The sequence below is a fragment of the Neopsephotus bourkii genome, unplaced genomic scaffold, assembly GCF_033783945.1.
Source record: "Neopsephotus bourkii isolate Nb327-2 ecotype Australia unplaced genomic scaffold, CSIRO-AGI_Nbou_v1 NB_1328, whole genome shotgun sequence".
Lineage (NCBI taxonomy): Eukaryota > Metazoa > Chordata > Aves > Psittaciformes > Psittacidae > Neopsephotus > Neopsephotus bourkii.
The window spans coordinates 3764687-3778769 of NW_026901808.1; the positions used below are offsets into that span (position 1 = coordinate 3764687).

A 14083-nucleotide genomic window follows, 5' to 3' on the forward strand; every position below is an offset into this window, starting at 1 on the left:
TTGCCAAAACCATGCGGATATGAGTACAATTTTCAAATATACTTCACATTTATTTAAACCTGTAGCGTAGTATCTAATCCTGTCTTACACAGTAAGCACTGTGCTGCTTGACTGAGTGTGTCTAACTACCTGAATATAGACATCTAAATATAGATTGCTGTGGCTTTTGAAAAACCTACTTATTTGATTGCAAGGTATAGCGTACTTGAAAATAATCATGCTCTGAAATGGAAAGGAAATAGCTAAAACCCCCCACTTCTGAATAGGTATCATCAAAACCAGGCCGTCGTATATTTTTTAGCTTTAAGGAAGTAATGAAGTTTTGATCAAAAAACATTGCTTGTTTTTCATAGTAGTAACTGTGAGTTTGATGGAAATGTTATGAACGGCTTTGTTGAATGTCACAGAGATGTTGTGATCAAGCTTTTACATCTGGATGTTCTGTCTAATCTCTGAAGTTGGGAGTGTTTTTTGTGTTGCTCTGAAGTCTCCAACTAGTTAGGATTAAGTTAATCTTGCTGTAGCTACTCTGCACAGGACATTGTGTACAACTGAGTGTAAAACCTGGTCCCAGTCCCAGGTGAAGATACTTGACACAGAATGTGAAACAAATGGCTGGATCTGGAGAGGATGGGAGGAGAGCAAGGCAGAAGAATAGACAGTGCTCTGTGGATGTGTATCAGCTGTTTTGATTTGTTCATGTACTTGTTTGATGCTGATGTGCCTTACAGCTCAGTTGTACCATCTGACTTCAGGATCAACATCAGTACAAACTGTCAGCTGAGCAACATATTAACTTGTAATGAATGTGCAGAGTTCTGAAATTGTTGTGGTACTTGGTCACCTGCCCTGGTGTTTGGTGAGCTGTGGGCAGATGCAGAGTAAGAGCCAGGGCCTAAATGCCTTGAATTGTTACTGTCCACTTCTCATCCAGATAAGTTAGCTTCAGGCCAAGTGTATCAAGCTCATTATACTGTTTGTCCCCTGTCCCATGCCCCCCCTAATAACCAGACCTTAAACCCCAACCAAACCAAACCAAACAACCCCTATAAGACTAAACAAAACTCAAAACAACAATCCACAGACAAGTCTGCAGCTCCTGCAAGCAGGAATACTGTCCAGAAATAATTAAACAAAGCTTTTCGCCTTTCTTTTTAGTGCTGTCTCAGAAACTGTTGTATATCTCTCGAAGAAAGTATATTTCCTTGTAGAGGTATTTTTACTTGGCATACCAAACTCTATTAAGTCTTTTAAGACATTTTATCGTATTTACTTTGGAAGCTTCACCTTTACATTTGTGCACGCAAATGTGTATGCAAATATGCGCTAAGCCACCATCAAAATAGACCCTATGGAAGACTTGATGTAGAGAGTTGCTTAAAACCACAAAAGCCATGGGTAATCTAAAAAATGGTTTTGTTGATATAAATAAAATGAATTATTAATAGAACTACCTCATTATACTTGGTTTATAGTTTTGTGATGTGATCATTTCTGGAGGCAAAGGGTGTTTGAGTGAATTGGAGAACCGCTGCAAAAAAGTTGCTGCCTTTAAAATGGCTTGTCCAATTTTAGCCACGTTTGACACAGGTGGGAGTCTTTGATCCATGAGTTAGTGTTGGTTTCCTGAAAAATCATTGACCTTGGGGAGAAAGAGATCAAGTTGCTGTGGCTGTTGAGGGAAGGTTTTCTCTGCATGTTCAACAGTTAGTTCTTTATGGCTAATAATGAGTTTCTTCAACCTTTTTCTCCTCTTGTAATTATGGTGGTAGGAAGCAGGTATATTGTAGGACATGTGTGTTGGTTTAAGAGAAATAGGAAGGAGTTAACAATTCTTTGAGATGACTTCAGAAAGGAGGGGAAGGCGAGGTGCGCAGCTGTGGTAACAGTCTGTGTGGCATCCTTCCTACATTGGCGCTGCTCTCGCTGTGACTGCGGTATAGGTCTGTGGAGGCTATGTATGGCTGAGGCCTTTCTGTTGCTTTGAGTCTATAGTCCAGTGTAGCAAATGATTTTAAGTTTACTTAAACAGGTTTTCAAACAAGAAATCAAATCCTGTTTTAAGCTTTATATTGGTGAGAAGGAAAGGTAACCACTCTGTATAGAGTACGCCAAGTTATATCAACGTTGCTTTTGGGCTCTGTGCTTTATGTAATAGAAATATTGTGCCAACGAATTCTTTGTGATTGATAGTTGCTCTTAGAAAAACTGCAGCTATTATCAGAAACAAATAGGTCAGAAACAATTGCAGATGTTGACACAGTCATGGCTTCCAGCTTTGACTGACTTGATGTGGCTTACACAATGATATTATCAACAGTGGAAAAATTGCAGTGTGTGTTTGCTCAGTTGCACCGAAAGTCAATGTCCTGATGTTTCTAAAACTCGTAAATGACTGTCAAAGCTCTCTCAAGAGACATTTCTTTCTATTGTGTTATAGTTTTGTCTGAAGTTGTATAAAGGATATTGGAGTTGCACTGTTAGAAATATTAAATGTAGTTCCTTTTGGGTATTTGATTTTTCTTATTTGAAAAAGCTTTGTGCAGCATGAAAATGTATGGCATTATTTTTCTTAGAAATCCTCAGGAGCTGATATACAATCCGTCTGTTCATTGAAGCTTTGAACTATAGTGTATGACACGTATCCAAACTTATTAAATATGGTGTCTTTAAAGTAATGCATGGGTAAATATGAGTACATCCATACATGCATCAGGGAAGACTGAATATAGAGGTGTCAGTGCAGAACTGAGTCTTTCGGAGGGTCATCTCTTTCTTTCCAAGAAATGTCTTGGAAGATGGCAGTGTTGATAGGGCTTTTGTGGAGGGGGTATTTGTGATTTTCATGCAGTCAGCTGTTATGGTCAGGTAATCTCTGCTTCTTTGCTTTTAATGAAATTTTTGGTGGTGAACAATGTATAATGAAGTGTCACAAGCTATTCTAATGCTTTTATTTTCATCTACTGCAGTTTCAGTCTTCAGTCTATCTTTGCCATTTTCTGTTTCCTTTACCTTTCTTATCTATGCAAGAGCTGTGAACAAATGTCTTAAAGAGAAAGATAAGGATCACCTTTAATCTTTCATTATAAAAACTGCCTACAGATTAATAATTAATGACAAAATAGAACATGCAATAATGTTGATACTGATAATGTTATGATAAGTGTGGTATTTTATCAGAAATATACCTTTTAATCACATTTTTTATTTTTCTAAGTGAAAAAGTTTGGTGTTTGGGGGCTAAGCTACCATTCCTCCTCCTTCCCGCTTGTGAGGCCATGCCTGAGTGCTGGCGCCAGTTCTGGGCTCTCCTGTATGACAGAGACTTGGGCATACTGGAAAGAGTCCAGTGGAGAGCCACAGAGATGGTGAAGGGACTGAAGCACCTCTCCTGTGAGGGAAGGCTGAGAGAGCTGGGACTGTTCAGCCTGGGGAGGAGAAGGCTCGGGGGGGGGGGGCCCCCATAGATCAATGTAAATAGATACCTGAAGGGACGATGCAGTGAGGTCAGAGACAGGCTCTTCTCAGTGGTGCCCATGGACAGGACCAGGGTCAGTGGGCAGACACTGAAGCACAGGAGGTGCCATCTGAACATCAGGAAACACCTTTTCACTGTGAGGGTGACTGAGCATTACCACAGGTTGTCCAGGGCAGCTGTAGAGTCTCCATCCTTGAAGATACCCAGAAACCAAATGGACATGGTCCTGGGCAGTGTGATCGAGGTGGGCCTGCTTGAGCCAGAGGGATTGGACCACTCAATCTCCAGAGATCCCTGCCAACCACAGCTGCTCTGTGACTGTGAAACTGTGTGCAAAGAAGAGGAGGTCTTGTGCTGATTCATGTGTGATTTTAGCCAGTTACACATGATCCTGCAATCATTTCGGTAGTATGTTTGGGAAACTTGTTTAATACTTTGAAGTTACTTACGTTAACTTTTTTAGAGAGCTTTGCAAAATTTGTTAGAAGTTTATAGCTTTACAGAATAACGCAGGAATTCTCTTGCCTGTCAATACTTGGGGTGCATTTATGTAAAAACAACATTCCTAAACTGTTTGTAAACATAGGAAGGATGCTGGATATTAGGTGGAGCTGAAAACGTGATCTTTTACCAGCTAATGTTAAAAGGTCACATGTAGTGTAGTGTGCCCCTTTGACCTTTTTTTAGCTGGGCTTGAGTGTGGCATATTTGTTTACATACTCATACTTTTGGAGGAAATCAATGAGAGGAAAGGTTATTAAACACAGAAGTACTCAGAACTTTTGGCAGAATAGCTTAACAAGGCTTCTTTTAATTCCTTCTTCCTTCCTTTCTTCCATTGGCTGCTTCCTACCTTAAATACGTTTGAAATGTAGGCGCTGTACTAATTTATCTACTATATGTTAATATCTGAGTAATCTCTTTGTGTAATATTTGAGTGAGGTTTAATGTTAGTACATTCATATCTGAAAGGACTTGCATATTATAATAAAATATCTGGAAAGGATTCTGTAATTCTCACCTAAACTTTAATTTTCCAGAATGGCCAGTAAGAGACAATCCATGCAATTCTGTAGAAAGATAATAAATCTAAAGGTCTTTTTATATATCTTTTCATTATTGTCTCTTTTTATTTTTGATTTTGTTTTCTGAACTAGCTCTGGTTGACTGATGACATGAAAGAGAACTTAATTTTCAGGGTAGGAATGTTTCATCTAGGCTGAAAAGTGTGTTTTCTTTATTTCACATTGAAACTAATGGCAGCGACATCAGAGTAACTAATCCTACTGCTGTTTGCTGCCATTAAAACAAACTTACCACTCTCCCTTGTTTGTTTTTCTCCTTTTGACTTGGTTTGAGTCCACTCTTTTCATTAATGTATTTTATAATTAGCAGAGTTCTGGCACTGTTTTTTTGTTTGGCTGTTTTATTTTTTTTTTTTAATTTCAAAATGTATTCACTAGTATGGGTGACATTTTCTTGCATTTTATAACACAGTTATTCCTATTCAGAATACTGGGCTCTGATAATAAGTATAGGTTGCTTAGTTCATTGGACAAATATGCTGCAGAAGTCTTGTGAGGTTCTCATGAGTCAATAACAGACCATGTCTGTGCCACTTGTGTATGACTGGGAAGGATGGACAAACCCAAGCCTTTGGATGTAGCAGCAGATTTGTAGTTTGTTTTCTTAGAAGAAAACCCCCAAACTTACTGAAGCGGCAATGAGGCAAGGTGTATATGTAGTAAACATAGCTGTTCAGCACGTTGGAAGTAACAGGAGTTTTTCTACATTCCCTGTAGGCCTTTGTGGGGAAGGTGAAAGTAAAGTTCTGTCTTTTTCTGTTGACAGCTTAAAATGACCGTGTGAATTCAGTGGAATAAATGGCGTCCAAAGTAACTGATGCTATAGTTTGGTACCAGAAGAAGGTAAGCTTGCTATTTGTTTTTATGGTGGCTTTAAAAAAAAAGTCGGTTTTCTGTGTTCTATGTATACAGTATAATAAATATACTACTTACTGGGTAGTGTTGTATGTGAGTGAGTAGCTCGAAACTTTCCTTCCAGAAGTATCTCAATATTAAGTGACCATTTCTAATGAAATGGAATAGCTTCTGTGTTGAATACTCCTGAATAGGTCTGTGTTGAATACTCCTCACTCCCTTGGCTGCTTGTAGTGTGAGGGAAAAAAAAAAAGGAAAGAAAATTCTCATTCTCAGTAGAATGCTAATTAATGTACAGGAGGATTTGTTTCTGTAGCACATCACTGAATGCTTGTATTTAAGTTGACAGAATCGAAGTCCATTTTCTGTCAGTAACAAGGAACTGTGTAATCCATACCCAAAAGAGATAGGCTGGGGCTTTTTAGGCGTTAAGTAGACAAAGAAAATGATAGTTACAGTATTGCCTGCACATAGAAATGTTGATGTCTCTTTCTGATTTATTATTTTGACAGTTTCAAATCATCATCTCCACTTGACATTAGTGTGCCGGTTAGCTTGTTCAGTTAAATTGCTTTTTAAAAGCTGAAAACTTTGCTAAATTTTGAGATGTGCTTCTTTATCAAGCTGTAAGGTGTGATTTTCATTTATTTTATTTTATTTAATTTTTAAAATAATACATGTATTTTTTCCTGACAGTCATGCAGGAAAAGGAACGCCATGTGTGATATGCTCCAGCTTCCCATCCTCCTGATGTTAGGGAGGCAGGACCTTCTGCTGATGAGTCACTGTGTTGTGATCTTTCAGAGGGCAGGCCCTCTGGTCTTGATATAAACAACCCATTCCTCAATTTTACTTTTCCCAGGACACTGCTCCTAACAGGATTACTCATTATCAGTACAGGTCATTCTTTTAACCCTTGTTCTCTTGCCTTTTCAAGTGATTTCATACACGTTTCCATTTATCTTGTTCACAGCAAAAATATTTCTGCCATAAGTCTCTGTAGCCTTTTACAGAGGTCTGCTTGGACAGAAATGGCATGCTGCCTTTATGGCAAGCAGTTGGGATGAAGTGACTCCTGCTGCTTCATGAGAGGCTGGGCTGTCTTCAGAAGGGATAAGAACTTGCACAGACCAGATTTCAGTGTTTTCCATGAAGGGAACAAAATTTAATAGCAATCCACGTGTGGACTGGGGTCTGCCAAATGAACAGGTTTTGCTTCTTTCTGTATGTGGAAGTGCGGTCTTATTTCGGGACAAATGGCTGCGCTGCAGAAATATTGCATCTTATGCTTATTAGATTATTAGATTGTTATTTCTTAGGTCCCACTTACTGAAGGCTCTCCTTGATCAAGCTGATAACTTTTTAGTGTGGTCTGTGATCTGTTCCTGGGAGCACTTAAGGCTCTTTCAGCCATGTCCTTTCTTGTTTGTTTATTTACTTATTCAAATCTCTTACATAGCACAATATTCCCCTTGCCCCTCTCCCCTTGGATTTGTTGTTAGCACCAAAGATTTCAAATTGGGGAACAGGAAGTGCTGTGCTAGTGGGTACCAGACATCTTTTAGTTCCTTTCTATTATGTGATGATTGCTTACGATGGCAAAACTCTGTGTATGGTGGTTACTTTCCGCTTTAAATACTTATTTCAGAGTTGTCCCACTTACTTTGCTTTTTAGATCTGCTGGTTGCTGACAACAGTAATTGAAATTTAAAATGGGGAGGGATGAAAGTTTAGCATGTTTTAGCAGTAAAACATTGTTTCGAGGGCAAGGGAGAACCAGGATTGTGGTCAATATTCATCAATTGGCATGACTTGCCTATATGACAGAATGAGGAAAATAAAGCGTTACTTTGGGGAGGCATTTTCAGGTGACTGAACTGGTGTATGAGTGCCTTGAAAAAGAACATGAAGAGCTTCTTCTGATATTTATAGTCATACCTAAAGAAGAAAAATATATTTGAATAGGTGGAGGCTGTGTGAGAGAGGTATTGAGCAGGTAACTTGCTCCTTGTGTTCCTTTGGTTTCAATTTTAATACAATTTTTTGTATCTTTTTTGATGTATTTTTTTCATGTCTGTACTGAGTTTCAGAAATCTTTTGGTTTCTCATAAGTAAGGCATTTTTGTATTTTGTTAATGGAGAGAGTTAAGCAATTGAGCTCTTCCAGCCCTACTTTATGCAAGTTTTCCAGACACCAAGTTTACTGGTATGACTCATGCTATTGTCTGAAATTGAGCTCCTCACACGAGGGTGATTTAGTAATGCACTTAATTGTTTGAAAGGTCAGACCTTTTATTATATAAGCTTGGTTTTTGTTGTTGCAATAGACTTACTCCGCTTTTAGTGCATGGGAGCTCTCAATTACTGTCTTGTAAACACACAGTAATGAATTCTTAGTTGCTTTAAGTTGGGTTTTAGGATTTCAGATAGTATATTATGCCAGCTTGTTATCTGAGATACAAGATTGCATGGACATGGCTTTACTGCTTCCAGCAATAGTTTGCCTTTCACAGCTGGTATGAATACTCTTGCAAGGCATGAATTCTGAACACATATGGATTGGTTCTGTGGACAGCAAAATGAATTAAACCTTTGCTGTGTTCCTGGGCGCTCTGGGAAGTGAACTGCTGAGGCACTTGCGTGTCAGACAGGGTTTGTCCAGCTTGTTTTCAACACTTTGTGCTGCACTGGTTCTTGCAATAAAGGGGTGTGGCAGGGTTGTCTGCACTGTTCTCTGGAACAGTTCATTACTTTGGTCCCAGACAGCTGCTGAGCTAGCATTCACATGTATGCACTTTATTAATTAGTATAGAATCAAAGAATCATAGAATCATTAAGATTGGAAAAGACCTTGAAGATTGAGTCCAACCTTTAACCCAGCACTGCTAAGCCCACCACTAAACCGTGTCCCTGAGTGCCACCTCTACAAGTCTTCTAAATACCTCCATAGTGGTGACTCCACCACTTCCCTGAGCAGCCTGTTCCAATGCTTGGCAACCCTTTTGGTGAAGATTTTTTTCCTAATGTCAAGTCTAAACCTCCCCTGGTGCAACTTGAGGCTCTCTTTTCCTATCGCTTGTGGTGGGAGAAGAGACCTACCTCCACCTTACTACAACCTCCTTTCAGGCAGTTGTAGAGTGTGATAAGGTCTCCCCTGAGTCTCCTTTTCTCCAGGCCTCCAGTTTAGGGGCTATATGTAGCTTTACCTTAACAACTTTCTAATTTCCAGTTTTCAAGCCTTGCTGCTAATACAGGGAACTTTATACAAATATGTTGATAATATTGCAGGAAGTAATTATGGCTTTCTTTCTCTTGGGGATGGTAATAGGGGAAGACAGAATGGAATTTAATGAATTGAATTTGTATCCTGCACCTGATCGTGTGTCAGTTAACTTTGCCAAAGCAGCTTTCAGCTGTTTTGGGTGTCCCTTGGGTATGTCTGTTAAAGGGCACAATAAAACAAATGAGATGTTTTCTCTCTAGTGGCGTTAAAGGACTAAATTAGAGTTCTAATTGCGTTGCTTTAAGATCAGTAGTATTGAGTGTTTTACAGCTCATTAGTCCAAGATTATACTTGCCAAGTTAGTAAAGGAGGAAACAACACAAGAATTATGTCATTCGCTGAAATCACCTGATCTCCTCTTGGTGCTGAATTCACGTGATGCATTGGTGACCCTGGCACCAAATGCAGCTGTTGTCAAATGACTGGGCTGTATGGCTCTATTAGCTAAAACTTTGGGTGCTGAAACTGTATCAGTTCAAAAAGGTCTGCCTTCAACTGCTAAAACTTGACAAGTGTTGGAGCTGGCTCTTCATGACAGCACTGAGGAGAAGAAAAAGAAGTCTATTTATAAGAGTTTCCTTCCATGTTGTGCTGGGATTGGTACTGAAGTTGTCATCTGAGTAATCGTTGAGGACTGCCTTCAGTAGCTAAATTTGGTGAGACAAAACTCAAGTTTCTGAATCTTGTGCAGAAGGTCAGTCAAAAATTGACTTTGTGGTTGAATGGAGCAGGCTTGAATCTTGTCTGGCTGTTGGCTGTATACTTCCTTTGCCTTCCCATAGATTTTTTGGCACTTGTCCCCTGACCAAATTCAACCGATTAGTTCAGTTATAACTAAGACTAAGGAGCTGAACCTACCTAATAGGTGAAGGGACAGAGCAAAGAGCTCAAATCCCTGTCTTGAGAGGGGTTCTCTGATGCTTTAATTGTTTCATTATGCCTTGTGGAACTATAATGTTCCATTTTGTTTTCTATTCCTGAGTCATCTGATTTATCTTTTGCCACCTAGATGAATGCACTGGCAGAAAGAAGTGTGCCATGGGCAGTGGAAATGATCGGGGTGTAAGGGCAGTGGTGTTTTAAAATCCCAGTTGCAATGCTGGTAAAATTGCTGGATTTTCAGTGGTCTTCAGGGAATTACACTGAGTAATGAGGCTGTCGGAGTGGTTTCCTTTACCCAGTTATGTCTTTAGGCTGCTTTGTTTTGTTAACTTACATAATTGTGTAAAAAATAGTGTTGCAGAGGACACTTGGAGAGTAACTGGGTTGTGATGTACAAAGAGTCTGAGAGATCTTGGTTTGCCTGGTCTTAAGAAGATATGGCAAAGGGGAGAGTTTACTGCTTTAGCAACTGCTGCTTCGGAGGCCATGGAGAGGATGGAGCCACACTCTCCTCAGAGATGCAGAGGGATTGTGTGAGAGGCAATAGCCACAAGTTGAAATGTGTGAAATTCTGGTTAGATATAAGAATAAAATGTTTAATGTGAGGTTTGCCGAGCGTTGAGACAGGACCTCAGAAAGGTTGTGAAATGTCCAGTCATTGGAGATATTTGGATCTCTGTTGGGTAAGTCCTTGAGCAACCTGTGGTAACTGGTCCTGCTTTGCACAGGACGTTGGGTTAGATGTCTCTCAGAGGTTCCAACCTGTGTGACTCTGTGATGACCGTAGTTTGAAGATGTGTAAAAGTTATCCTAGATGATTATGCTTAACAACATTAACAACAGAGATGGAATCTCATTCAGTTGGTGCTTCTTTTTAGGTTTTGCTCTACAGCCCACTTAAGCTAAAGACATGGTACCTGAAGTTACCCCTGGTGTTCAGTTCATCTCACTAGGAAATGGCTTAGAGTGATGGTTATTCCTGTACTCTCCTGTTCTTATATATACAATTTTTCTTTATGTTTAATAGTGTGATGAAAAGAGATGGTTTGTGTTTTTTGTAGGTATACTAAAATCTGTAAACCAGCACTTGGGCAATTAAGCAGGGCTGACTGATGTTACTAAGAATGAATCTGTAAAGAATGATACAGGAACCATAAATACATAATTGATAAATGTTTAATTATGTATTATTGTACTCTGAAAGGGATGGTATCTTTGAAGTAAGCTCTAGTAAAATTATTGTTCAGTGAAATGGCTGTGAGTCTAGTGCTGTTGCAGTTATTGCCAGAATTTAAGCAGGCTATTCGTTGGCAATTCAAACAGTTAAGAATAAGTAACTGTTAGAAGTTCTGAATTGCTTCATATTATTCTAAATAGTTGGTTTCAGCTCTCCCTTGGGGGCCAACAGGGAAGAAGGAGGGGAATCCCAGAATCTTTTAGTAAACAAGGATAACAGTTGAGCAGTGATAAATCCAAAGCTCTGCCCTGTAGGATATACAGCTGCAGTCCCTCCATTGTCCTTCTCCATTTGACTAGAAGTTACTAAACTGTTACTAAACCTAGCAGACAGAGTACAAGTATTATATAGTGATTTCTGTCTGTGGTTTATTAGCTAAGTTTGCCTTAGCTTAGTTTGTCTGATCCACATTCTACCACAAGCAACTGGCAAAAACTCCACCACCACTGAAAATGAAAACATCCTGAGGAAAAAAAATCACCTTAACAGTACAAAAGTACTCCAACAGAGATAATGAATGCTGCTGAGCTACTAGGTTATTGCCTTTGCTGCAATGGGGATTGCCTCATGTAAGAAATAAAATGGGGTTTAAAATAACCTTTGTTAACCCTGTTCTGAATTTTGAGAAAATGAAAAATTACTTGTCCAGGATCTGAAATTGAGTACTTAAACATGAGTTAAATATGCAGCATTTAAAAATATGTTAAGTTAGTAACATTACATGTATAGAAATTATTTATCAGCATCATTATATTACAATTGATACATAATATCATCCACTTTTATGAAGACTGTTGGGCTGTAACAGTTAATAAAGCTAATATTTTAACATGAAGTATTTTAATAATGTGTTAAACTCTCAATTTCATTGGTAGACAGTCCAAGGAAGCAACTTGGTTTTCTATTTACCAAACTCTGTATTTTGTATCTTTTGGATTTCTTATTACTATTGTGATGTTGTGTGTAAAAGTGTTTAGAGGCTTTAAAGAGCAAAACTTAGCGTGCAGGTTTCATTATTGATACCCATTAAAGTTTTAAAATCCAGCAGGTAATACTATGTATTTTTAGGATTATAATCTTTGCTAGTCTGCTTGGTCATAAATTATAAATGTCTCCTGAAATATTGATTGATTCCATTAGAATCAGAAGGCCTTGTGAGTATTGGGCTACAGGTTGATACCATCACTACATTAGCTTAAAGTGAATATCAGTGTCATTCACAAAGCTCAAATTCAATCTTGATGCATATATGGCTTGTTAGGAGAAAGACACTGCGGAGAGATATTATGTGGTGCAGAAAACCTTTGCAGTGGGCTTTATTTGGAGTAGAAATAGGCTGTGTTTTCAATAGCTTAACTTTTTACTTAGGCTAATTGCTGTCAGTGTTATAAAACCAAGCTGTACAGGTGCCAAACAAATTTTAGATACAGAAAGAAATGTTATCAAATGGTTTCTGTTCTGAGGTATTTGATTTGGAAGGAGTAAGTGCTGTTATTTTAGGTAATCTCAAGAGGTGCAAATATCTCTTAAATATATAAAACATTACAAGGAGTCTGCACTTAAAGAGGATCTCGGATTCATTTAATCTTTCAGTAAAGAGATAGCTTTCTCAGGTAAGTTTATTGCTGTCCAATGTGTAATTGTATAGCTTAACATCCCATGTCAAGTCACATAAAAGTTAATACTTTTTTTGGGCAATTAATGACTTGTGAAGAAACATTTTTTTTCCCCGAGAAAACCTGTTTAATAGTGTATCATGCTTGGTTAATTTAGGATGCTAAGCCCTCACTTTTCTGTTGTGAAAGAAGACTGGCAGAGTTTTCAGTCTCTGCACGTAATCCCTTAAATACTAAAAAATTTAATATCTGCTTGAAGAATAGTTGTTGATTCTGCAAGTACATAAAGGAACAGAATTCCTTTCATCTTCTTTACTAGGTGTTTATTGAGGCATAGTGTCTTGAGAACTGAACATTTTTAGAGGTAGCTGGTTTGGATAGGCTTGACAGAGAACTGAGGAAGCCTGGGATGCATGATTTGAACTAAATGCATATGAAAGAATGTCTAGTTCTCCTACAGGGAGGTTATATCACAGGTTTTTGTATCTGTAAAGTATTACTGAGAAGTTTCCTGCTACAGGGTTGTGTTACTGATGCTTGGTGGTGAAAATTATATTCAGAAATTATAAGATAGGCTTGTATCTAACTTGAATGAACAAATTATTTAAAGTTCAACAGAGATTTTTTTTAATTAGTTTATTTTCTGACGAATTTCAGATCCTATTTGCTAAGGTATTTTATAAACTAAATTAGAATAAATTTATGTGATAAATCATGTTAAAATTGGGATATATTATGTAGTTTGCTAAAAAAAAAAAAAAAAAAGGTTTCTTGGCCAGTTGTAGACTGGATTGATAGATTGAAAGAATCAGTGACAAGCTTTTGTGCAAACAGTCCTGCACTAAGTTGTGAACAGATTTTAAAAGCATTATTTATTATTGTATACTTAAAAATTGAGTCATTTCTGCACCTGTGTATTTTTTGTACTTTAAATTTCATTTAAGGAATACTGCACAACTTGCAGTAGAGTTGCAGGTAGAGTTGATGGGTTCAGGATTATACAACTTGAGTTGATTGTGGTCTTCATGTTGAGCTAACAGTTCTAGGCATGGGAAGCTTGAGCACCTGTGGAGCAGCCCTAGGGACGGTCACATACAGAGGGAAAGCTTGCTTTGATCAGCTATTGTGTGTATTTAAATTCTTCAGCTTGGAAGCATGTATGATCTTATCTCTAGAAGGTTATTGCTTCATTTTATTTGCCTTTAGAGCACTGCTAGATGTTAGACTTCTTTTCAGTGTCCTGCAGGTATGTACAATTGTAAAGAATAGCACAAATAGCCAAGAGCTAGAGCCTACATGCAAATATTTGACAACTGAATACTTAAATTTACATGAAACATCATTTAGATGCAAATATTTATAAATCAAAACTCTTTGAAGCGGCAATTGACTGTGCTCTCAATTATTTAAAACTGGGAAGGTCTACTAGTATTAACTTACATTCAGGAATTACGTTCTTGAATTCATACAGGTGTTTAGCTTCTGTGGTCATTATTATGTGTTATAATTTAGCTTGTTGTCAATGAAAAATGCTTTCCAATGAATTCTGCAAGAACGCACATGTTTTTTAATGAATACATTTCACAAAATCTAAATATAATTTCCTGACATAAGGTAGAGAAGGAAAAAAAAAAACAACCTATGTTT

General features: G+C 38.0%; 1 protein-coding gene across 4 annotated transcripts in view; it reads left to right on the forward strand.

The window, feature by feature from the left end:
* PHTF2 (putative homeodomain transcription factor 2) overlaps positions 1-14083 on the forward strand; it is a 69942-nt gene that overhangs the window by 11552 nt on the left and 44307 nt on the right. For all 4 annotated transcript variants that reach the window (XM_061366345.1, XM_061366348.1, XM_061366347.1 and 1 more), the window contains exon 2: positions 5330-5406. In XM_061366345.1, coding sequence (XP_061222329.1) covers positions 5362-5406 — 45 coding nt within the window. In that variant the 5' untranslated portion in view covers positions 5330-5361. The remainder of the gene's footprint in view (positions 1-5329; positions 5407-14083) is intronic.